General features: G+C 37.7%; 1 protein-coding gene across 1 annotated transcript in view; it reads right to left on the bottom strand.

The window, feature by feature from the left end:
• The window catches only part of LOC136031692 (FK506-binding protein 5-like), a 62,875-nt gene that overhangs the window by 22,977 nt on the left and 14,912 nt on the right, over nt 1-24,986 (bottom strand). The window contains exons 3-4 of the mRNA XM_065711376.1: nt 20,956-21,558; nt 3,330-3,545 (exon numbers count right to left, since the gene is read on the bottom strand). Of these exons, the coding sequence (XP_065567448.1) occupies nt 3,330-3,545; nt 20,956-21,558 (819 nt within the window). The remainder of the gene's footprint in view (nt 1-3,329; nt 3,546-20,955; nt 21,559-24,986) is intronic.

The following is a 24,986-nucleotide window of genomic DNA, read 5'->3' as shown; positions in this document are numbered from 1 at the left end:
CTTAACTTAATTTCTTAGTTGCTCCTTTCAACAGCAGAAGCTTTTCAAACATACCATCTCCAAGCATATTTCTTTTTGGAGTAAAAATTCCACCACCTACCGAAACAATTCGTTCTGCGGATGCAGACAAAGGAATGACACAGTTGTACTTCCTGAAAACTTTCATCACCCTTGGGTACACTTTGAGCATATATAGTTCCTTTCGCCTCTCATTCAAATATGATAATACCTCCACCTTCACAGAATTGGTTTCACGACCACGGTTACCAAAATTATCATGAGTTGTTTCTTTATCACTAAGATCAAAGTATTCATCTCCAGACACTAAGTTTTTCAAGTCTTTGGTTAACCAAACACTTGGAAAACTATAGGCTCTATCACTATTTTAGATTTTTGACAATCTACCCTGGTTCTACTGCCCTAGCAATGACGCATGGACGGATAATAGATAGACACATCTATTAACAAATGAACTAACAACATTTTTATACAATCCTAATGAGGGGGAGGGGGATTAATACCAGGTTTGCTTCTCACTCTAGTGACAACATAGTTCGACTATGTGTCTTGGCCTTTTCTACAATTAGCCATGACTTGATGCCCACAACTATTCCATTTTTTTTCAAAAACCAACAACAATGAGAAGAATGAGAGGCAAACAATCGTCTAAAATCAGAATGAGGCCATTCTGCATTGAGTTTCAGGCAAGGCAATTGATTCAATTTATAAACTTAGACTTTTGTACTAATAAAAAGTTAATTTAATGTTAGTTGAACAGTGAGTTGACTGAAATTGCAAGGGGAATAAGCGTCCAAAGCCTACAACGGCCTCTTATCTGGCTTGAATGTTATGCAAGTGAACCCAATTATAAGCTAAGACAGTTGGGCTAACAAAAACTGAACTGTCTGTGCTTGTGTCTTGGGTTTGTCTGTCTAGGCTTTTTCACAAGCTCAGGTAGTTTTACCAATAAAAATGCCCAGATAGTCAGTAAAATGGTATTACCCTAGACTAGGCAGCCGAGGAAAGAAAAAAAGCAAAAGTTTTCATTAATTAAAATTAAAATTTGTAACCGAAACCCCCTGCCGATAATCCACAAATCTTATATGAGGGGATCACTATAGATACTGCACCATCCTTCATCCGTCAAAAAACTTTCCGTTCAATATATATGGTAGTTCCACCATGATAGTGTCCTTTTTTTAGATTTTGCACCAGACTGGGAGCCGCTGTTCTCAAAGACTAAAATCCACTCATCCACCAACATATAGGCAGTTCAATTCGTCGCATCAGCCCTGCATTATGCTGGTATAATTTTTCTGTACCAAGAAGAAAGTACTTGAGTGCTTAAATACCCTTAAGTACTTCAATTCTTTACTTAAGTATGAGTATTAAGTACTTTAGAGATTTTTTACTTAAGTAGAGTACAAGTACTCAGAATTTTTACTTAAGTAATTACTTAAGTATTTCCCAACACTGCTGGGTAGGTATCATTTTTGTGATGTAATAGTCCTGAGCATATCGGTTTTCCATTACCGGGCTTCTGCACGAGATTGGGTCCCAACATTCCTACCCAGGAGCCCATATCCCCTCTAGGGCCCCTATGCAACCCCTCCCCAATTTTTTTTGGGATATAAAATTTTCTTGGGACAACTAATTATTCAGGAACATATAATTTTTGGACTTTTTGACACTGAGAATTTCCTGATATATTTCCAAGGATTTCAAGAATAATGCGTTATCCGGTATGGCGTAATTATTCATGTTGTATGTGAAACAATATAACACATCCTGTGACAGCCCTTATATCTGGTTTTCTGAGACACGGATACCTTTGCAGCCGATACTCCGATATATTATTGGAGTTGCTAACACCTTTTTTTGACATCATTCCAAGAATATGCATCCTTTTTTTGGAAAAAGTAAAAAAAATTACAAGTTGCAAAATAATTGGAAGTCCCAAAAAATTATGTAAAAAATCAAAGTTCAATAAAATTGGTGGGAGGAGGGTTATTGTGGCCCCAGAGGAGGGCTCAGGGCCCTGGAGGGGGGACATGGGGTCTTAGATGGGAATACAAAATCATGCAGAAGCCCGGTAATGGAAAACCGATGTGCTCAGGACCATAACGTCACAAAAATAATACCTGCCCAGTTTTAGTCATTACAATTTTTGGAGATTGAAACAAGTTTCATTAACCATCAAAAGAACATGGCTGTCCAGAAAGCATCTCAAATCACTGTGGTATGCATATTCTTGTAATGATGCTAAAAAAGGTGCCCGGAAACAAATTGATTTGCGATCTGCGGAAAGAAATCGATTCGCACAATAGCTTATTACGATGTAATGACACTTAACACGAGTTGGCCAGCGTCCCAGAAACAATACTTTAATTGCCTAGAATGTATTTCTAAGAACATAATTTCATCAATGACTTGTTAGCTCAGTCAAGTAACGTGTCGTTCTCTTACCATAGGAAATAGTGGGTCTCACTTTCGATTCCTACATCAAAAAAATGTCATAAAATCAGTAGAAAACTGTTTACAAGCTAAAAATGTTGCTGAAAAAGAAAACATGCAACCATCTATAGCCATAGTTAACAATAGTGCTGTTTTTTAAACTATAAGGAAGAAAACAGAACGGGATAGGGCACCGCTTAAAATGCATACATGGATACTGCTTATAATGAAATAAAAAAAAAACTAAATTAGAATCGAACTAAAACCAATTGGGAATAACTGGTAGCACTAAGTTATTCACAATTAAAGTAACATTAGAAGCACCAAGTTACTCATTTCCAAATTGCTCCAACGAAAAGTAACCCGATAAGCAATAATTTTGCACAAGGCCCGATTACAGGGGAGTCATACACATAAAAACAGTTACGGATCAATTCAACCCCATCACCTTTATCTAGAAAGCTAAATACCCATTATACATTCCTGAACCCATTTGTTTAAGTTACTCGATTCGCCATTATGGCACCACAATCCGTAATAATTGGATCAGATGCTTCTAATGCTTCCCCCCCATCCTTGGGGGCCCTCCTTTGAGGATGTATATCGTGTTAAGGTCCGAGTACTCTACTAGAATTGCTGTAGATCATTAAACTTCTTTTCTAAGTTCTGGCAACAACTCTAAAAATCTACTAACTTGTTTATATTCTTCGAGTATCAGGTAACTTATTACCCGCTATCTGATCCCTTCACGGTATGAACTTCTTTTATTACAGTTATTCTAGAAGTCTGGCAATAAATGTTCAGTGATCTTAATTTTCTGTTATTTAGAACAAATGAGTCATTTCAGCTAAAATAGAAATAGAAAAAAGTATTACCTCAGACAAGAGGCTGTCTAATGTGTTTTGTAATCTCAACCGCTCAGAAACAACTTCATGATGAACTTCTTCGAATTCTTGAGAGTTCTTATCAATCTTAGATACTTCGTCTTCGTACGTTTGTATTCTTTCGTTTAAATAGGAAAGATTCTTTCGCTGTTCCACTGATCGACGGCTAAGTTCTACCTTCTTACGAGACAAATCAATAACCGTGGCCTGCCAAAAATCAAGTTGATAAATATTGGCTTAAATAGAAATATATATAAAAGCTAAGACTAGACAAAAATAGCAAATTATCATGACTGAAAATGACCAACTAACATCACTGTGGTTTTAGGATTGAACATGAAATTATGTGAAAATTCCTGCAAAATTTTCAAAACAAAGAAGAATCCTTTAAGTACACATTTAAAAAATATTGCCAATGGAATATTTTTATTAGTCTATAAATGGAAAGCTTATATTTATTTTAAACAGAGTTTCAACAGCTGGAAAAACGGATGTTTCACCTTTGTTACGAAACAGAAGTATACTGAGCATTCGTTCATTCCGAAATTTACCGCGAGATATAAATTATGACAACATCGAACTGGTATGCACTGGAACTGGAATTCGAACTTAGTGAAAATTAAACTCGTTAAAACTTCCCAGAAAATTTCTAAAAAAAGGTAAAAGATGATTACTTTCACTTCATATGTAAAAAAGAATATCCATTGTAAATTTTTACTAGTGCGTAACTTAGAATTAAACACAGTTTTTTCCGCATGAGAAACGAATCTTTCAACCATATTATGAAACCTGAGTTCACCAAATATTCGTCCATTCAGACAATTTTGCATCGAGGAGCATGAATTCTGACAATAACAAAATATTCTATAAGGCATAAATTAACAGCCTAAAGAAAGGAAACATCTTTGATAACCTATTTGAAAAAAATGTGCACGGTACGTTTTTTACTTGTGCAAAAATAAGAAGCTTTAACTTATTTTAAACACTATTTAACCTGCAAGAGAAACTCATCTTTCAAATGCATTATGAACCTCCATTCACTCCCATAAATTTTTATTGGGCAAAATGTATTCTGAACCTTGATTTCAGGCCAGGTTAAACAGGGAGTTCGACATGGATTGTGCAGATTATCGTTTTGAGTGTGGTGTTCAACACGGCGAATGTATTCCAAGAACCCGTGTTCAACCATGTTATTCTAGCGCACTACAATTTTGAAGAAGCAGTGTCTAACAGGCTTGGAACTCGTAAGATGAAAACGCTTTAGATTTGGTTGGGTTGAACGCGGAGAACCTGACAACGATTTTGTCAAATCTGCTCAAAGTACACTTCAAAGCCGGTGAATGAAAACACAACTGTGGCTAGCAAAGGATTCTGGACAGACGGCATTAGACTGTATTGTTGCTTTACGATTTTTCCTTTCTACCATCATCTGTTTTCTGCCAAAAAGCTGTTTTTGGCCTGGGGAGTGGGTTTACGAGCTACTAATGGAATAGATCTTCTGAAAATTGCAGATCTTTTTTCCAAAGCAAGTTTTTGAAGAAGAAACTACAATATGAAAGCCTAAAACTAACAGAAATCAAATCGTACAAGTCAAACTTATCAGGAACAGATACTGATAGACACTTTTTTTTCCTGTCTTTTTTCCTCTCGTACAGTTCACTTAAGAAGGTTAGATTTTGTTCTTGTTTCTTCTTTGTTTCTTTTTCCTCTTTCTTATTTTTTTTTAGCACTGAGGACGACTTGGCGGAGGTCCTTGCCGAAATATTTGCTTGTTTTTCATATATTTGATTTTTCTCTTTTCATTTATTATTTCCTTTCTTTGTTTTCACACGTCACAAAATTTGAGTGTTCTAGCACTCAAATTAAATTAATTAAATTAATTAATTTAATTAAATTAAATTAATCAAAATTAAATTAATTAGCAATTTTTCGCAAAGCAACAGTTTTTCTACTAGACCTTCTCACCGTTTTTGCATTTATGGCTTTTGAAGTTTTTGTTCTGAAGTTAAAAAAAAAAAAATCCATTAGAAATTTTGGAATCCCATATAAATAATAAAATACTTGAATATCAACTACCATATCCAGAAAAGTGTAATCAGTCATTCCCCCTTCTGCCGTTCTTTGTGGATGACCTAATCTACAGACATGGTTGCCAAGTTTTAATTCATTATTCAAATTGAGCAGGGTTTTGTCAAGTTTTGTTCCTCTTATATTAAAAGATAAATCCGTTATATTTCCCAAATAGCTACATTTCGGCTGTGATAATTAAAAGTACGACATATGCCATTTTGGTCACAAATAAATGATATATGCGTCATGAGTTAATTCAGGACGAGGAATCGAATAGTGCAGTCAGAATTGTCCTATCTTGCACCGTTACGAAGATAAAGAGACATACGCCAGTTTTAACAGAAGAGGATTATTTTATGGATCCATAATGGCTACGTCTTATTTTTTGTTACGAAAGGAGACACACACCACAAATATATTAATTCTGAATTCGCTCAGAATTCTTTTGACAGAAGAGGATAGAAATTATAAATAGAAAAATGAAATATCCATCATAAAATAAAATAATTTTGAATTCGATGGGAAAATTTAAATTTAATATATACCGCTGAAAAGAGCATAAACTTTGAGTTAAAATGTGTTCCCTTTATCTCCATTAGTTTCATCCCTCAGAGCGACCAGGACCGACAAACGTTTTTCTGTTTTTTGGCACCCCTGAAAAGTTACGAAAATGGCGCACGTCGTAATTTTAATCATCACGGCCAATTCCCTTTACTGTAAAAGAATGTAACTCAATATCCAATTTATTATCCAAACGTTCTCTGCTATATATGATCTCACATTTTTCCAATCAACTAATTCAATCAGAAAAATTCCAGGTAAAAACGAGATAAAGGATAAATGCAAGGAATTTCTATTGCCCAGGAAATGAATAACTTTATCTGGCATAGACACACTCAATCATGTGAATTTGGTTCTACATGAATTTTAACAATCACATGTATGTATAATTTTACTCCAGTATAAGTTTCCCAAATGACAAAAATTCAAACCTATATTTTGGAAAGATTATAAAAACTGGGGAGACGGAACAAGGATCAGATAGAAAAAAACTTTACTCATTGTCATTTTTCCCGGACAGACGCAGAAGCAAATCCGAGAGGAAAAGCAGTGAGTATCGGTATATCGGTACGTAAGTATCGGCACGCGTTCATATTTCCAAATACTGTTTCGCATCTTCATTACAAGGCTTACTGAAAAATCAAAATGTGATAATGAAGTATACATAGACTAAGATTTATCTGGTTAAGTCAGAGAACCAAAAACTTTAGTTGAAGACGGAAGAGATCGAAGAGACCCTGTTTTCAACTCATTCCTAGAAAAATGTTCGGCTTTTGGAACACGCTTCACAAATCTTCTAATGGTGGAATCAAACCCCCTTCCAATGGTGCCCCTGATTAAGAAAGAGACGATCTGAAACCTTTACAAAAATAACCAGTAGCAGGGGGAGTTCAAGGGTGAACAATCGGTATAGTTAACATAACTTACACCCGTTTCAAATAATATTTTCTTGATTTGCCAAGTGACTTTTAGCGCTTTAGGTGACAATATATGCATCAGTAAATAGGGTAAAGAAAAAAAGCTTCCATTTACACTATAATTACATAGTCAAGTACAACTAGGATGTTCTCTAGCTATCTGCCTTAGTGATGCCATAGGATGATAGACTATCATAAAGAAGTGAAATTTTGAAGCAACTCAGAAAAAGTTATGCCAGCTTCGGCATTCCCAAAGACAATCTTTTTCGGTCTTACTCTAATTAGGTTCACAAGTCTTTTCTCAATTTGACCGGATTGGTCTCGTTTGGCCTTGGGTCAAGACCAAGATCTCAAACTTTGCTAGAAATGTGTAAATAGCAAATCCTTCTTCTGTGTGTAAGTCACTTTTTCCTAACAAAAGTTACGGTTACTGAGAATAAAAGCTAGTTTTCCGTTCAGCTGTTGATGCATGCATAGACACTGAAACTTGACGGATCAAGTATATAGTTACTTGACAAATCAAAGAATAATGATTGTGAAATGAGTCTCAATCACGAAACCGATACCAAAGTTTTACCGTCAATACTTCAATGAGTTCTTCAGCATTAAAACAGCATAAAATTCACAAAACCATTATAATTATCATCAAAAATAACGGGCTAACAGTTCAAAAATTAAAAATGTGGAATGAATATCCAAAATTCACACTCGGATCGAGCATGAAAGGCTTTTTTGGAAAAGTTGACTAATTTTTTTTCGAAATTTATTAATTGCTCATCCAGAAATTTGTAGATGCTATCAAGGTCATATTCAGCAGGGGGGGGGGGGTTAAAGAGTCTTCACAAGCGTAATGAAAAGTCATTTGGGTTAATTCTTCTTCTTGTTCTTCTTTTTTTTATATATAAGTAATAATAGTAATGTATAGGCTATAGCTCACCCGTTCAATTGAGTGTATATAATAAAAAAAGGCTTGATAAAATTATTTGCACTTTTCTGTTTTTATGGCACTTGGTATTTACCAAGTTACATATAGAGATCGCAAATTCTGTCGGTCCGTCTGTCCCTGTTTTGCTAGTCTGGGCACTTCCAGATAAGCTAGGATGATGAAATTTGGCGGGCGTGTCAGGGACCAGACCAGATTAAATTAGAAATAGTAGTTTCCTCGATTCGACCATCTGCGCAGGGGGGGTGGAGGTGGGGGGGACAGTTAATTCGGAAAAACTAGAGCTAAGAGCTCATATGGCACTTGTGACGAGGCGAGAAGAGCTAAGAGCCAAGAGATCATATGGTATGAGCTCTAACAAAATTCTATGAATCAAAAGATTGATTTAAAAAGGAAAATAAGAGGCTTAATACCGGTCAGGATTTAAAACAAGAGCTCTGAGTCACGATGTCCTTCTAAATATCAAAATTCATTAAGATCCGATCACCCACTCGTAAGTTATAGATACCTATTTTTTTCTAATTTTTCCTCTCCCTTTAGCCCCCCAGATGGTCGAATCCGGGAAAACGACTTTATCAAGTCAAATTGTACAGCTCCCTGACACGCCTACCAATTTTAATCGTCCTAGCACGTCCAGAAGCACCAAACCCGCTAAATCACTGAACCCCTCCCCCCAACTCCCCCAAAGAGAGCGAATCCAGTACGATTCTGTCAATCACGTATCAAGGACATTTGTTTATTCTATCCACCAAGCTTCATCCCGATTCCTCCACTCCAAGTGTTTTTCCAAGATTTCGCCCTCCAACTCCCCCCCCCCCAATGTCAAAAGATCTGGTCAAGATTTGAAATAAGAGCTCTGAGACATGAATTCCTTCTAAAAATCAAAATTCATTAAGATCCGATCATCTATTCGTAAGATAAAAATACCCCAATTTTCACGTTTTCCAAGAATTCCGGTTTCCCCCTCCAACTCCCCCCAATGTCACAGGATCTGGTCAGAATTTAAAATTAGAACTTCAAAGCACAAGATCCTTCTAAATATCAAATTTCATTAAGATCTGGTCACCCTTTCGTAAGTTACAAATACCTCAATTTTCAAAATTACCCCCCCCCCCAATTCCACCAAAGAGAGCAGATCCGGTCCGGTTATGTCAGTCACGTATCTTAGACAGGTTTCTATTCTTCCCATCCAGTTTCATCCTGATCTGACCGCTTTAAGTATTTTCTAAGATTTCCGGCCCCCCCCCCAACTGCCCCCCCAATTACGCTTGATCTGGTTGAGATTGAAAACACGAGATCTGAGTTACGAGGTCCTTCTAAATATGAAGTTTCATGAAGATCCGATCACTCCTTCGTAAGTTAAAAATACATAATTTTTTCTTATTTTTCAGAATTACCCCCCCCCCCCCCCAATAGAGCGGATCCGTTCTAATTATGTAAATCACGTATGTAAGACTTCTGCTTATTTTTCCCACTAAGTTTCATCCCGATCCCTCCAATCTAAGCGTTTTCCATGATTTTAGGTTCCCCCACCCCAAACTTCCCCCAATGTCACCAGATCCGGTCAGGATTTAAAATAAGAGCTTTGAGACATGATATCCTTCTAAATATCAAATTTCATTGAGATCCGATTACCCGTTCGTAAGTTAAAAATACCTCATTTTTTCTAATTTTTCAGAATTAACCCCTCCCCCAACTACCCCAAAGAGAGCGGATCCGTTCCGGTTATGTCAATCATGTATCTAGGACTTGTGCTTATTTTTTCCACCAAGTTTCATCCCGATCCCTCCACTCTAAGTGTTTTCCAAGTTTTAGGTTTCCCCCTGTCACCAGATCCGGTCGGGTTCTAAATAATAGCTCTGAGACGCGATATGTTTGTAAATATCAAATTTCATTGAGATCCGATCACATGTTCGAAAGTTAAAAATACCTCATTTTTTCTAATTTTTCAGAAATAACCCCCACCCCAACTACCCCAAAAAGAGAGCGGAAAAAATAAGCACAAGTCCTAGATACGTGATTGACATAACCGGACCGGATCCGCTCTCTTTGGGGGAGTTTGGGGGGGGCCTAATTCGGAAAAATTAGAAAAATTGAGGTATTTTTAGCTTATGAACGGGTTACCAGATCTTAATGAAATTTGATATTTAGAAGGAACTCATGTCTCAGAGCTCTTATTTTAAATACCAATCAGATCTGGTGAGAGTGGGAGGAGTTGGAGGGGGAAACCGGAAATCTTGGGAAACACTTAGAGTGGAGAGATCGGGGTGAAAGTTGGTAGGTAGAATAAGCGAATGTCGTAGATACGTGATTGACGTAACCGGACTGGATCTGTTCTCTTTAGGGGACTTAGGGGGGTCCAGTGCTTTGGCGAGTTCGGTGCTTCTGGACGAGCTAAGACAATGGAAATTGGTAGGCGTATCAGGGACCTGCACAAATTGACTTGATAAAGTCGTTTTCTACGATTCGATAATCTGGGGGGAGGGTCTGAAAGGAGAGGAAAAATTAGAAAAAATGAGGTATTTTTAACTTACGAGTTGGTGATCGGATCTCTATGAATTTTGAAATTTAGAAGGACCTGGTGTCTTAGAGCTCTTATTTTAAATCCCGACCGTTATTAAGCCTCTGATTTTCCTTTTAAACAAATCTATTGATTCTTAGAATTTCGCCTGAGCTCATACCAAATGAGCTCTTGGCTCTTGGCTCTTCTGACCTCGTCACAAGTATCATTATAAGCTCTTAGCTCTTATTCTTTTTTCTTATTTTTTTTCCTCTCTGTTTGTTTCCCTTACCTTGTATTATTGGTCTTGATAGATATGACTGTATGTTTTTCCCTACGTTCACAGGTCATGGAGCCTTCTATGGGGTGTTAAAAGAGATAATGTATTGATTATTTGATATTAATAAAGTTTATTTGAGCCCCCCCCCCCCTCCCCCCCAAAAAAATTGTCCCCCGAACAAAAATGTTTTTCCGACTCTTAAAAAGAAACAAAAATAAATTTAAACAAATTCAAGTTTTTGTTGTCCTCCCCCTAGAAAAAATCCTGGATACGAGTCGGGTTGCTATACTGACTTTTTCATAACGTAACTAAAACTTACGCAGCCTCTCGATCTGCTTAGCACTGCCTATATTGCTGCCAAAATTGGCCCCGTATGATTATACAATATAAACGTTTTCTAGTGTGAAAAGTTCAACGGCGTAGTGTGAAAGAGCCATTACAATTATAGCAGTTACGACCGACATTTTAAATGGCATTTAAATTGCTAATTGGAATTTCAACATTTCTCCGTCCGAACAAAAGTGAGCCGCCCATAAGACTGATCCTATTTCCTGGCATCGGTCGAAAACTAAAAACACATTTCACCAATTCAAACTCCTGGTTGAATAAACACAAAAGAGCCTCTTGTATATTTTTCGTCTCGCCAAGCCATTCCATTGAGAGATACCGTTCTAAATCCTCAACACTTATAATGAATGGTTTCATTTTTCGTTTAAATTTTAATTGACAATGTAAACAAACTGAAATTATCAAAGCTACATAAGAAAAATTTCAGTAAATAATAAGTTTTTTCAACTGAAAGCAAGGAGCAATATTGAATCTTAAAGCGAAGAGAAACTATTCCGCATATGAGGCAGGCTGTCCCTTCATCTACTCTCACTCTTCAAAGTCTTCGAGTTTGTTTTTTTAATATTTCTCATTCAAATTCAATGGCCCTTTTACTTGCGTAGTCTTTCTTATAGGATTGTGACAAATATTCGAACTTCAGCGTAAAAGGGCGATGATCGAGGAAAGGGGTAGTCCCAATTATATGCAGAATAATTTCTATTCGTTTAAGTTTTAATGTCACTCCTTAATTTTAGTTGAAAGAAAACTTTTCTCTCCTTAATTTCTGACCGTTTTTCAAATCATACCATGAAATCCTCCCCCCTGTGCAAAAACTGCCCCTAGAAAATTTCTACCAGAGACTTTCCTCACCATGTAAAATCACCCCCCAGGAAAATCCCCCCCGAAAAATTTGTTTGTTTCCCAATAACAAATACAACCTGTGAACAATAGGGAAACTGTGTAACTTACTGCCATATTTCCAGGGACTACAGGGTTAAAGGTCTTAGACTTTTCAAATATACAGAATGAAATGGCCATCTCAAAATTTTGATCTTATGTCTTTTGGGAAAAAGGAGGCGTGGGATCAAATCAAGAAAAGTAAGGAGGCGTGGGCCCTAGAACTTTTGATGTTCGTTCGAATGAGTAATTTCTTGATTTTCTAGGACCATTCGTTCAATACGATCACCCATGGAGAGAAAAAAACAAATAAACACGCATCCGCAATCTTCCTTCTGGAAAAAATTCCACATTTTTGCAGATGGATGCTTGAAAGCTCTACAGAAAGATTTTATGACATGTTGAATCTGATGGTGTGATTTTCATCAATATTGCTTACATTTTTTGGGAGTGTTTCCCCCTTTTTTCGGAAACATGACGAATTTCCCAGGATTGTACCTTTTGAAGGGTAGCGTAAAATTTTGTAAATTTTATATATTTGGAACGAGCAGAAAAAGTCAATGTTATGTATTTATTATATTCAAAATTCCTTTTTTAGAGTTCTAGTTACTATTTGGCCAAGTTACTCCTTACTTACATTACTGCGAACTGTTTGATTTAAAGGATAATAAAAAATATAAAGCAGTACTGGCCTAATTTGACACAACGAAGAAGATAATCTCAAAAATAACGGGTTGTCTCATTCAAAAAAAAAATCTTAAAATAGGGTTGTTTTGACTCCATACTAAGAACGCCTTCTTTGATACAAGCAAAATGTTCGTGTAGTTATTCTTCTTTTTCTTTCCTACTCTTCACAGACCCGTTCTTGTTTTCATAATTTTCATCTTTGTTTTAAAGAAGGGGCTAATTAAAATTTATTGGTAACGGGTTAAAAATTAGGAATATCGTAATAACTAAAACAAATGGGTGGAGATCACGTGTTCATAACTTTCCAGGAGAAAGTTCGTTTCAGTGTTTTACAATTCAGTTTAATTTTTTTCAGTTCCATTTTTTTTTAATAACTCGATTTAGCCGATTAGGACGCGAGGTATTAATTTTTTTCTCTTACCACATCTGTTCGTATTTTCGTTTTATAACGTTTTTATGCTAGATATTGCCACATTTAATTTAGTAGCCTCTTTTTCTTTTAATTATTATAGTTCATTTTAGTATAAATCTTACCCCACCGTAGCTTCAATATTTAGTGACAAAGCAGCATGATATTCTTTTTTCCAAATTCTTCAAATGTTCCGGGGGTTTCATCTTTTCCATTTATCATTAAATCTCGATATAAGGAAACCTTTTTGAATTATTTTTTTATGAAAAAAAAATTATTTTCGGCTGAGGTTACTACGATATTACAATCCATGTAGATCAATTTGGCAATACGATATTTCTAACTGCCAATTGGCAAAACTTTCAGAGTTCGTTAGGCGAATAAAATGATGCTTCGTTCTGTACTGTCAGATTGTGACAATCTGAAAACAGAAATATCTCAATTCCTTTCAATGTAAAAATAATTAATGCACTGTAGACTACACACACAGGCACATAATTCTCTTTCCCAGGACATGAGTCAAAAATATTTATATTTTCAATCTATTTCATAGGTCCATGCCGGAAACCGGAAACTGAGAGCAAAAATAAGTTGGAAACGATAAGATTTTCCATGGTATCAAGCATAAATTATGTAGCTTGATAAAGAAAAATTTGCTACCACAGATACAATTCTTGAAAACAACTGTGAGCGTCTTAGAAGTTAATCAATGGTTCCCAATAGATTTTGGGCCATGCCCTACCAAGGAATTTCTAAAATCTTGATGCCCACTCGTGGTATTTAAATTTTCTTATTCAAAATTTTACACGTGGTCACCTAAACGAAGCTTAAAAGGTCATCCTTTAGGCATATTTTATGCTGATGAAAAATATTAATAGCCTTATTATACAATGCATGAGGGTTACAATACTATCAGGATTATAATACTATTTCTTCTGCTCTTTATATCCATATGAATGTGACGTCAATCACATGAAAAATCTTTTTTTTCAAATTAAGGCTCTAAACTATAGCCAGAAATGGGTACACGTCTTTGTCCATGGCCCACCAAAATTTTTTGCCATGCCCACCAGTGGGGCCTGCACCCTAAGCTGGGAACCACTGATATAAATCAATGAACTTCGGTATATATTCGAGTTTCAAAAAAAAAGGATCGCCAGTTTTGATTACTCGTGTTTTGGAGCATGAAGAATAAATCACTGAACATTGAAGAATAAGTCAATGAGCACTGAATTGGTGAAGGTGGTTTAATTTATTTATTATTTATATGTCAATATATATTTTCAATGTTTCATTTCGGGGTATTATTCTTTGTTTTCAAGGAATTTCAGTGGCAGCGTACGCAGAAAGATGCAAAAAGGTATTTTTCAAAATTTCAAGGGTAATTTTCGCTTGAGAAAAAACAAAACGTCAATCTAAAGAAATTTATATGCACCCAGGCAGTGGCGTAATTTTGACAAAATCCTGAGGGGGGGGGCAAAGTTGGAGCCAATTTTCCCAAATCAAGTGAAAATTACATTTAAAACTGAAAAACGATCCATATATTACCATAAAGGCAAAAATATACTAAAGAAAACGGACCTGTTCCTCTGGATACTTGAATTATAAGGACCTATGTTAGTTTTGATTAAGATTTTTCGCAGAAACTAAAGTCCAGGTGGAGGGAGGGCGCAAATTGAGGTCGTAGGGAGGGGACAAACTTAGGTCTGGAGGGAGCAGCTGCCCCCTCTCCCCCATAGCAAATTACGCCCCTACATCTAGGAGGGGAGGGGGTAATTCTACCCCCTTCTAATATGTGCGCCAGTATAGAACGTGGCAAAGAAACAAAAGAAATATTAATTTCAATGATAAAAAGTATTATAATTCTAATGATTTATGTGCTAATTTAGTGATCCTTTCAAGAATCTAGCATTTTTTTTCTCCATCGGGTGGCAACCCTGGATCGAGGGAAACACCAGGGTAGATGAGGTAGGGACAAATACCCATCTTGGTTGCAGCAGTAGCTGCAACCTAGTGAAGAGCGAACCACAGCCCATTGTAACTTAAAGTATAAAACACATTATAAAAAAAAACTGCCAATTGAAAAAAAAAATTGCCATTTGACACAGATTCAGGAATGGTAATTTTTATTTCGATTCGTCTTAAAAGTAAAAGTCTATCACGAAAAGAAATTTATGGTGATTTCGAATAAAAGCCTGAAAAACCTCGGAAATGGCGTCAGATCAAACTTAAAAGTGTATCACCATGGCCGAAAACCTTATTCAGGGAAATCGCAGTCACCCTCCTTGAAAAATAAGGAAAATCACTTTTTTACACGGGTCACACTGACCTGTCTCTCGTTTTTTTTTTTTTTTTTTTTTCTTTCAGGCCTAGCAGGTTACCACAACATTGTAGAGAGATGCTTAATGGCTCATTCAAAAGCTATTTCTTATAGCTACGTGCTTTTTATAAATTCTGCCATCTGCAAGTGCCACATGGCACCAAAATGGTAATTTTTGCGCCATTTCGCAAGGGGTGGCGCTAGTGGGCTACCAGGACATTGTAGACAGATTCTTCTATAGCTCATATAAAAGATATTACTGATATCTACGTTCTAACTATAAATTAAACCATCTGCAAGTTCCAAATAACACTAAAACGTACTTTTTGTGTCATGTCTCGTGTGGAAAAGCTGGGGCTAGTGGGCTGGCAGCACTTTTAATGGTCATGTTTAATGGCTCATTTGAAAGCTATTCCTCATATCTACGTGCATTTTATCAGTTTTACCATCCATAAGTGTGATATAGCGCTGAAAACAACACTTTTGTTGGCACTTCTTATTCGGAAAAGCTCTGAAGTGCAACAGGTGTCATTTTGAAATTTATATCCCACACTCCTTAACTAGAGGTTGGCAAGGACCCCTCCCGTAAAATACCCCTTAGTAAGTTTCAGAAATCGTCAGTTGTAACGGCCCTTTGGATTTCATGACATCAACAGGGGGTATACAATTGGAACTACTAACCCAAGACATTATTACGCACACATGAGTTCAACGCAATAATATAACAGACTTGTTTGTTGTGTAATTCTATAGTACACCAGTTTGTTACGTAGAGATATAGTACACATGTTTGTTACTCTTGCGTGACTTGTTAGATCTCTAAGTCCGCTAGTTAAGCGAGGATGTAGAGGTATAGTAAACCTATTTTTTAATCTTGCGTGACTTGTTAGGTCTTAAGGTCTACTAGTCAAGTGAGGAACCCTACATAATAGGGAGTGTTGACTTGTCATGGTCAAGTGGGGGATCCACCGTTGTAACATAGGACGACGCGCAAGTGGGCGTTACGTAATGATGGCTCACACACGAGTGTTACGCAACGACGGCACACATGTGGGTTGTTACATAATAGGGAGTGTCTTTTCTTTAATTACTTAAACCTACGGGGGCCAGGGAAGACCTTCAAGGCCCACCAATCAAGATGTAAACGTAGGCGTTACGTGATTTTTTCTGTGATAATATGAAAAAAACTTCGTTTTCTTAAAGAGTTAAAGAGGCTGCGTCCCGAAGTCGAACCTTAAAACGTACAGGAATTAGGAGAGGCAATTGGGGGGCTGCCGCCCCCCAAACCCCCCGCTTTTAAAGACTCTTTTGTACAGGTTTTTTGTTGTGGGGGGCTGCCGCCCCCCTAACCCCCCGCTCTTGGCTTCGGAAAGGCCCTCTTTTAATTAACAAAACAAAAAACCTGTACAAAAGAGTCTTTAAAAGCGGGGGGTTTGGGGGGCGGCAGCCCCCAACTGCCTCTCCTAATTCCTGTACGTTTTAAGGTTCGACTTTGGGACGCAGCCTCTTTAACTCTTTAAGAAAACGAAGTTTTTTTCATATTATTTCTGTACGTTTTTCTACAATCCATGGTGGATGTAATTTAATAATTCCTGTACTCCTCGTACAGGAATTAGGACTGCCTCTCCTAATTCCTGTACGTTTTAAGGTTCGACTTTGGGACGCAGCCTCTTTAACTCTTTAAGAAAACGAAGTTTTTTTTATATTTTGTGAAAAAAACCACCCGATAAGGGACTTGAACCCTTGACCTTAGGATTAAAAGTCCCACGCTCTACCGACTGAGCTAACCGGGCATGTTAGTAACAAACCTATGTTGTTGAATGTTGATATTCGTAACTTTTAAGAATTTCAAAAATTAACATTGGCTCTTATGGGGAAATGGGTTTTTCTAAGCTAGAAAATCGGGGGGTTAAGATTTTCCGACGAAACTTTCAAGCAAAATTACTCGGAGAATTCAGCGTCGAATGAGTCTTCGTACACCCAGATCCGATGTCGGCTGTGACCTGTAGGCGTCGAGGAAAAAAAAGGAGAACATGAACAATAAGTGGCTATGCGTGGTTTCTGGAAAACAGGGAAGGAGTTATCGGATCGAGCTGAAATTTCGTGGATAAGCTCCTGGGCCCTAGGGGACCTTAACTTGTGAATTTCAGCCCGATCGGACAACGTTAAAGGGGGGTGGGGTTGGGTGGTCGAAACTTTCGGCCAGATTTTCCCCATGAAGAAAAGTCGGAGGGGGATGAAATTTGGCAGGTTTCTTAGTTGGAGCTCGGGCTACGAAAAGCATCCCTCCCCATTCCTCTGCGACCACTGGAACCAAAGATCGCTTATCATTGTCGTGGTCCTCCTCTTTAAAGAGGCACGAGTGTGCCTCCTTGATTAATTAAAAACCTAAGTGAGTAGGGGAAAACCTTCAGGGCCCAACAGCGGGGCAACTTTCAAGACGCCGAGCCCTAGCAACCACTTCTAACAGGGGGCCTAGCGTGCAATTAAACCGGGGCCCTAGCAACCAATTCCAACGGGGGCACTGGCGAGCCCTCCCACGGCGGCCTTAATTCCAACAGGGCTCTAGCAACCAATTCAATCGAGGTCCCTAGGAAACATTTCCACCGGTGCCCTAGCAACCGATTAAAACGGGAGCCCTAACGAGCAATTCCACCGGGACACTAGCAACTAATCCCAACGACGGATATTACAACCAATTCCAACGTGGGCCCTAGCAGTCAATTCCGTCGGGACCATAGCATTCAATTCCAACGGGGCCCTTGCATCCAATTTCGCTGGGCCCTAGCAATCAATTTCAATTCAATTAGTCAAGTGGGGAACCCCCGGTTGTAACTGAGGACAGCGCACACGTGGATGTTACTTTATCACACAGAGTTAGACAAACAAACACAAATATAGACACAGAGATTGACAAGCACACAGTCAGACAAACAGGAACAGTGAGAGAGGCAAACAAAAACACACAAACACACTGAGTCAGATAAATAAAAACATAAAAATAGACACAGATACAGGCAAACACACATTCAGACACACAGGCACGGTGAGAGAGAGAGAGAGAGAGAGAGAGAGAGAGAAAACACACACAAACAAACAGAGTCAGAAACACAAAGACAAGCACAGAAACAAACAAAAATACAGTCAGAAACAAAGGCACGGTAAGAGAGGGACAAAAACACACATAAACACACAAAGACAAACACACAGTAAGACACACAAAGAGACAGGCAAACACACAGTTAGACACAGAGGCATGGTGAGAGACAGACAAAAACGCACACAAACAGAGTCAGACACACAAGAACAAAAAATCGACACAGAGACAGGCAAACACACAGTCAGACAAACAGCCACGATGATAGATAGAGAAAAACACAGTCAGACACACGGGCACGGAGATACAGACAAAAACACACACAAACACAAGACAGACACACAGGCATGGCGAGAAAGATAGAGACAAAACACACGCAAACACACAGAATCAGACAAACAAACACACAAAGACAGATACAAAGGCAAACACAAAGTCAGACACATAGGCACACTGAGAGAGAGACAAAAACACACCGAGTCAGACAAACAAACACACAAAGACAGACAAGCACACAGGCACAGTGAGAGAAAGAGACAAAAACAAAGAGTCAGACACGCAAACCCACAAAGACAGACACAAAGACAGGCAAACACACAGACACACAGGCACGGTGAGAGAGACAAAAACATTGAGTCAAACACACAAAGACAGGCAAATACACAGTCAGACATGCAGACATGGAGAGAGACAGACAGACAAAAAAAACACAAAACCCTAGATGCTGTAGAAATTAACAAACGGAAACAATTAGTTAAAAGAGTGCTGTTTGTTTTTGCACTTTTACTATCTAATACTATTCAAGTGTCCAAAGCTGTTCAACACTGTTCAAAGCACTCTTGCTAGGGGACTAATGAGTTGTGAAAATGCTTCTGGGAGTAAGCCCGTAGTTAAATATGAAAGAAACGAGCCATATCTTAATAACCAATGAAACAAAATCAGTCGGTAAAAATGACCAGCAATTCAGTAATATCTATGCCCCCCCCAAAAAAAGAAAAGATATTATGACTAATAACAGCGTTGGACCCAACTACACAGAGCTTCAAGCACCTACACATGGAGATCTAAAAAGTCCCTTAAATAACTGTACTTCCTTCTTTCGCCTGTGGCAGAAAATTTTTATTGTTTTATTATTTCACCACATCTACCCGTGGTCACCTAGCAAACTCTGAATCCACCAGATCACCACTAACCCCCTCCCCTCCATCTTTTTATCAAGATATAAGGGTTGAAAATCCCTTTTGTTAATATGCAGTAAATCCTCCTTCTACATTTGAGCAGTCACTGACTCCCCCTCCACCTTGCCTTAATTTTGAATTCCTTTCACATTACAAGTTTTATTACTAGAAAACCACTCTAAATTTTTAGTTATCCTATAGTAATATTTAAACAGCAAAGAGTCGATCTTTGTCCTGTGCAGAATTGACCCTCGCAGACCTTGGTTTCCCCCCCCCCCCCCAAGCACAAATTTAGTTTCTCCCCAAATCTTGTCAAACCTAAGATAAATCTGCATAGTTCAAACATCAACAGAAACAGATCAGTTTTTTTTTAGTAGCCTACATATTTACCTTGATAGTACTAAATAGTACATTTAAGGTACCTAATGGCTTTTTTAGTTTTTACTATCATTTTCACTTGATTTTGGAAATTTTGAGCCAACTTTACCCCCCCCCCCTCCCAGGATTTTGAGAAAAATATGTTGTTGTGTATCATAGGGCAGTAAAGAATATCTAGCTCTGCTAGTAGTTCGAATGTCAGTGCAATTGCAATCAGTTTTCTGTTACCTTTTAAATTCTAAACTTATTCTTTAGTATGCCTTCTGAAGTACACATTCCTTTATCAATAAGTGACAAAGAAGTTAAAATTCCGATAAAATGTTAATGAAAGCTAATTCTAAAATTGGAACTATTAAAACTAATCGACAAGAAATAACATCTATTACCGTATATTTTCAATGACTGTCTATTTCATCGCAAAGACAAAGCCAAACGTCATATTTTACGAGTGCCAGCCAATTTCCACAGGTTTTGAAAGTGGAAGTTGAAACCAGTACATGACACTATTACATATTACAACAGAGGGGGGGGGGGTCCTTACCTAGAGGTGTATCATTCGGAAAATTAGTCAAATAAGCATCTTTCCCATTAAAAATTGGTTTTAAAATGTAATTTTTCGTAAATCTCCCTCTATATCCCTTAAATGTTTTTGACTGATTTTCACTGAATTCCTAATGCTAGAATATGAAGTTACGTGTGTCCAAAAATTTAGTACAGAGCGAACTCTATAAATGAAGACTCCTATATTTGTCTTAAATACTTCTATAGAAAAAAAGGGACAGATTCGAAGTGAGGGGTTAAATAAGCTCCAAGAAGCCTTTCCAGACTTTGTTATATTTGTACATTTTTTTAAAAAAAAAATTTGATGTGGATTTTCAGTATGTTAACTGAAGTAATATATTAGTTATTCTTCTGTTTCATATTCTAGATTCTTAGTTTCGTATAGTTGATTTTGCCTTTTTCTGCAAAAAACCTGAAGTACTATGATGGGTAGCCAAAGAGAAAAAAATCTAGTCATTATGTTCTAGTTAGGAAAAAAAGACAGAAAATTACCGTGCTAATTTGAGGCGTCTGTCGTTCATTTGGACTATCTCTTGCTGGCACATCTTGCACTAAAGTTCTATCCTTAGAATCTCTCACATTGGCTTGCTTTATCTCAAAAGTCACCGGTTTTGCCTCTGCTTTAACTATGGCTCTAGGAACATTATACCGTAAACTAGGAGCTGGAGGAGGTGGTCTATATGGCGGAGGTATTGGCACTCTTTGTACGAATGACGGTGGTGGTGGAGCTCTGTAAGGAGGTGGTAAAGCAGATCTCAGATGTCCTGGACCGTCGCTGGATGATCCACTTCCACTAGAAGGAGATACACTAGATGGCAAAGTAACTTTCCTTGCTACGCTCGAATTTGAATTTGTCATGTTCTCACAATGATTCTCACTATCCAAGCCCACACCATTTGTTACGACTGTGTTATTAATACCAATAACACCATTGACAAAGGCATGCCCTCCACTGAAAGTTAAAGCTTTCTTCAAGTCTTTTAAAGGCTGTGGAGATTTCCTTGGAGTTGTGCGAGTAGAACCAACGGGGTCACTTGGTGTCCTTTGTAAAATAAATTGTACATCCCCAGCGTATTCTCCCCATTTCATTAGGACCTGAAAATATAACCTTCATTAAGTATAATACGCAAATCCTGACTACCTTCCGTATTTAGTCTTATAATGTGTATATAATAATATAGTCTTGATATATATATATATATATATATATATATATATATATATATATATATATATATATATATATATATATATATATATATATATATATATATATACCATATACCATAGTCTTATATCAGCCACCAGATCTACTGGACACGTCCCGCAGCAGTGGTGCACACTTCACAAAAAAAAAGGCTCGAAGAAAGAATGTGATAACTACCGGCCCATAAGCCTCACGAGCCACCAAATCAAAATCCTGAACAAGATCCTGTCCCGCAGAAATCAAGCAATCACCACCTCCGGTCTTGGTGAGCATCAATCTGACTGAAGAAAACCTTGCAAAAAGTGGATCAATAACTTTCCCGACAACAAAATGCCCAACTATACCGAATTGCACTTGATAAAACAGCATGTCGAGCCCTAGTTCATTTTAATTTGGAAGAAGTGGCCACAAGACGACCTATGAGGATAGATGGGAGTGAAGTATATATATATACATAAATATATATATATATATATATATATATATATATATATATATATATATATATATATATATATATATATATATATATATGCTATATTGATTGATTGATAACCAGTGTCTGGTTCTAACATCGATAGTATTCAGATGAAGCACAACTCTCTACTATGGACCCCAACCTTCATTTTGAACAAAGTGCTTTTTCACTCAGTGTCAATCCACCAGCTTACTTCACAGAGGAAGGTACAAAATAGCACAAAAATAAAAAATGCGTGAGGACAAATATTTCTTTTAAATGACTTCTGAAATTCTTAAAAAAAAAGAACTTCATAAGGAATTATTTTCACTGTTCATAGAGGACAATATATTTTGCAATTTCTTTTTATGACACAAGTCATTTGTAGACCCAGACACAGGTTGTCAATATGTTACTATGAATGTCCGAAATCTGGTTAATATAGATATTCACCGATGAATGTCCGAAATTCCCTTTTCTCTGCTTGGATTCAAGTAGCTTTGCGAATCAGCTTTTTCAGTATTATGCAAACTTTGATGGTTGGAGTAAAAGTTAGGTTGAATTAGGCTAATTAACTTAACCCAACCTAACCTGTCACCATCAAACCTTGCATAAAACTGAAAACTGACTGGCAAAGTTGACTGACAACGCTGACTAAATCCAAGGAAAAACAAAAGCTAAGAGCTCATATGGCACTTGTGACGAGGTCGGAAGAGCCAAGAGCGAAGAACTCATATGGTATACTACTACTACTACTACTACTAATAACTCACTGCAGCACCAAGCCGCCTGAGGCCAACACAGCTACGCACGCTCCTCCTCCAACCTAATCTATTTAAAGCCTCCCTCTTTACACCCTCCCAGGAGGTTCCCATTTCCTTTAAATCCTTATTTATGACATCCTCCCAACCCAGACAAGGACGACCTGCTTTCCGTGTAGCCCCAGACGGTTGGCCAAAAAGGACAATCTTCGGTAATCTGTCATCCTTCATCCGTAGAACGTGGCCTAGCCATCTCAACCTTTCTTTCATTATAGCCCCAGAAAGCGGGATTGAACCACACTTTTCGTACAACCTACTGTTTGAAATACGGTCAGTCAGCCGGGTACCCAGAACAATCCGTAGGCAATTTCTCTGGAAAACATCTAGTAAATTTTCATCTGCTTTTCGGAGTGTCCATGCTTCAGAGCCATATTTGACCACTGTCATCACTGTAGCTTCCAATATTCTAATCTTGGTTTGTAGGCTTATCTTTCTATTCTTCCAAACTTTTTTTAACTGTGAAAAAACACCCTGAGCTTTAGCTATTCTACTTTTAACATCTTCACTGCTCCCACCATCTTTACTATTAATACTACCAAGGTAACTGAAGCTCCCAACCTGATCAATCTTTTCGTTACCTAAGGTCACCTGTTCATCTTCACTTATTCCTAACCTTAGTGACTTAGTCTTCTTAACATTAATTTTCAAGCTATGAGCTCTGCAAAATTCTAAGAATCAATAGATTGCTTTAAAAGGAAAATCAGAAGCTTAATGCCGGTCGGGATTTAAAATAAGAGCTCTGAGTCACAAGGTCCTTCTAAATATCAAAATTCATTAAGATCCGATCACCCACTCACAAGTTCAAAATACCTCATTTTTTCTAATTTTTCCTCTCCCTTTAGCCCCCCAGATAGTTGAACCGAGAAAACGACTTTATCAAGTCAATTTGTGCAGCTCCCTAACACGCCTGCCAATTATCATCGTCCTAGCACGTCCAGAAGCACCAAACTCGCCAAAACACTGAACCCCACCCCCTAACTCCCCCAAAGAGAGCGGATTCAGTCCGGTTAAGTCAATCACGTATCTACGACATTTATAAGCTTTTTCCAAGATTTCCGGTTTCCCCCTCCAATGTCAACAGATCTGGTTGGGTTTTGAAATAAGAGCTCTGAGACATGAGTTCCTTCTAAATATCAAATTTCATTAAGATCCAGTCACTCGTTCTTAATTTAAAATACCTCAATTTTTCTAATTTTTCCAAATTAAAAACCCCCAACTCCCCTAAAGAGAACGATCCGTTCCAATTATGTCAATCATATATCTACAACTTGCGCTTATCCTTTCCATCAAGTTTCATCCCGATCTCTCCACTCTAAGCGTTTCCCAAGATTTCCGGTTTCCCCCTCCATCTCCCCCCAATGTCACCAGATCTGGTCGGGATTTAAAATGGGAGTTCTAAAGCACTAGATCCTTCTAAAGATCAAATTTCATTATGATCTGATCACCCATTCGTGAGTAACAAATACCTTATTTTTTCTATTTTTTTCCGAATTACCCCCCTCTCCCCAACTCCAACAACGAGAGCGGATCCGGTCCAGTTATTTCCGTCACATATCTTGGACTTGTGCTTATTCTTGCCACCAAGTTTCATCCTGATCTCTCTGCTTAAAGCATTTTCCAAGATTTCTGGTCCCTCCCCCCCCCCCCCAATGACACTGAATCTGGTCGGGATTTAAATAAGAGCTCTGAGACACTATATCCTTCCAAACATCAAATTTCATTAAGATCCGATCACCAGTTTGTAAGTTAAAAATACCTCATTTTTTCTAATTTTTCCAATTTAACCGCCCCCCCCCCAATCCCCCAATGGTCGAATCGGGGAAACGACAATTTCTAATTTAATCTGGTCTAGTTCCTGATACGCCTGCCAAATTTCATCGCCCCAGCTTACCTGGAAGTGCCTAAATTAGCAAAACCAGGACAGAGACCGACAGAATTTGCGATCACTATATGTCACTTGGTAGATACCAAGTGCCATAAAAAGGTATTTCGGACATTCACCAGTGAATCTCGACATTCATCAATTTCGGACATTCAT

This window comes from Artemia franciscana, chromosome 10 (genome assembly GCF_032884065.1).
Source record: "Artemia franciscana chromosome 10, ASM3288406v1, whole genome shotgun sequence".
NCBI lineage: Eukaryota > Metazoa > Arthropoda > Branchiopoda > Anostraca > Artemiidae > Artemia > Artemia franciscana.
Note: the sequence above shows the minus strand (reverse complement) of the source record. Positions and strands in the feature narration are given on the sequence as shown.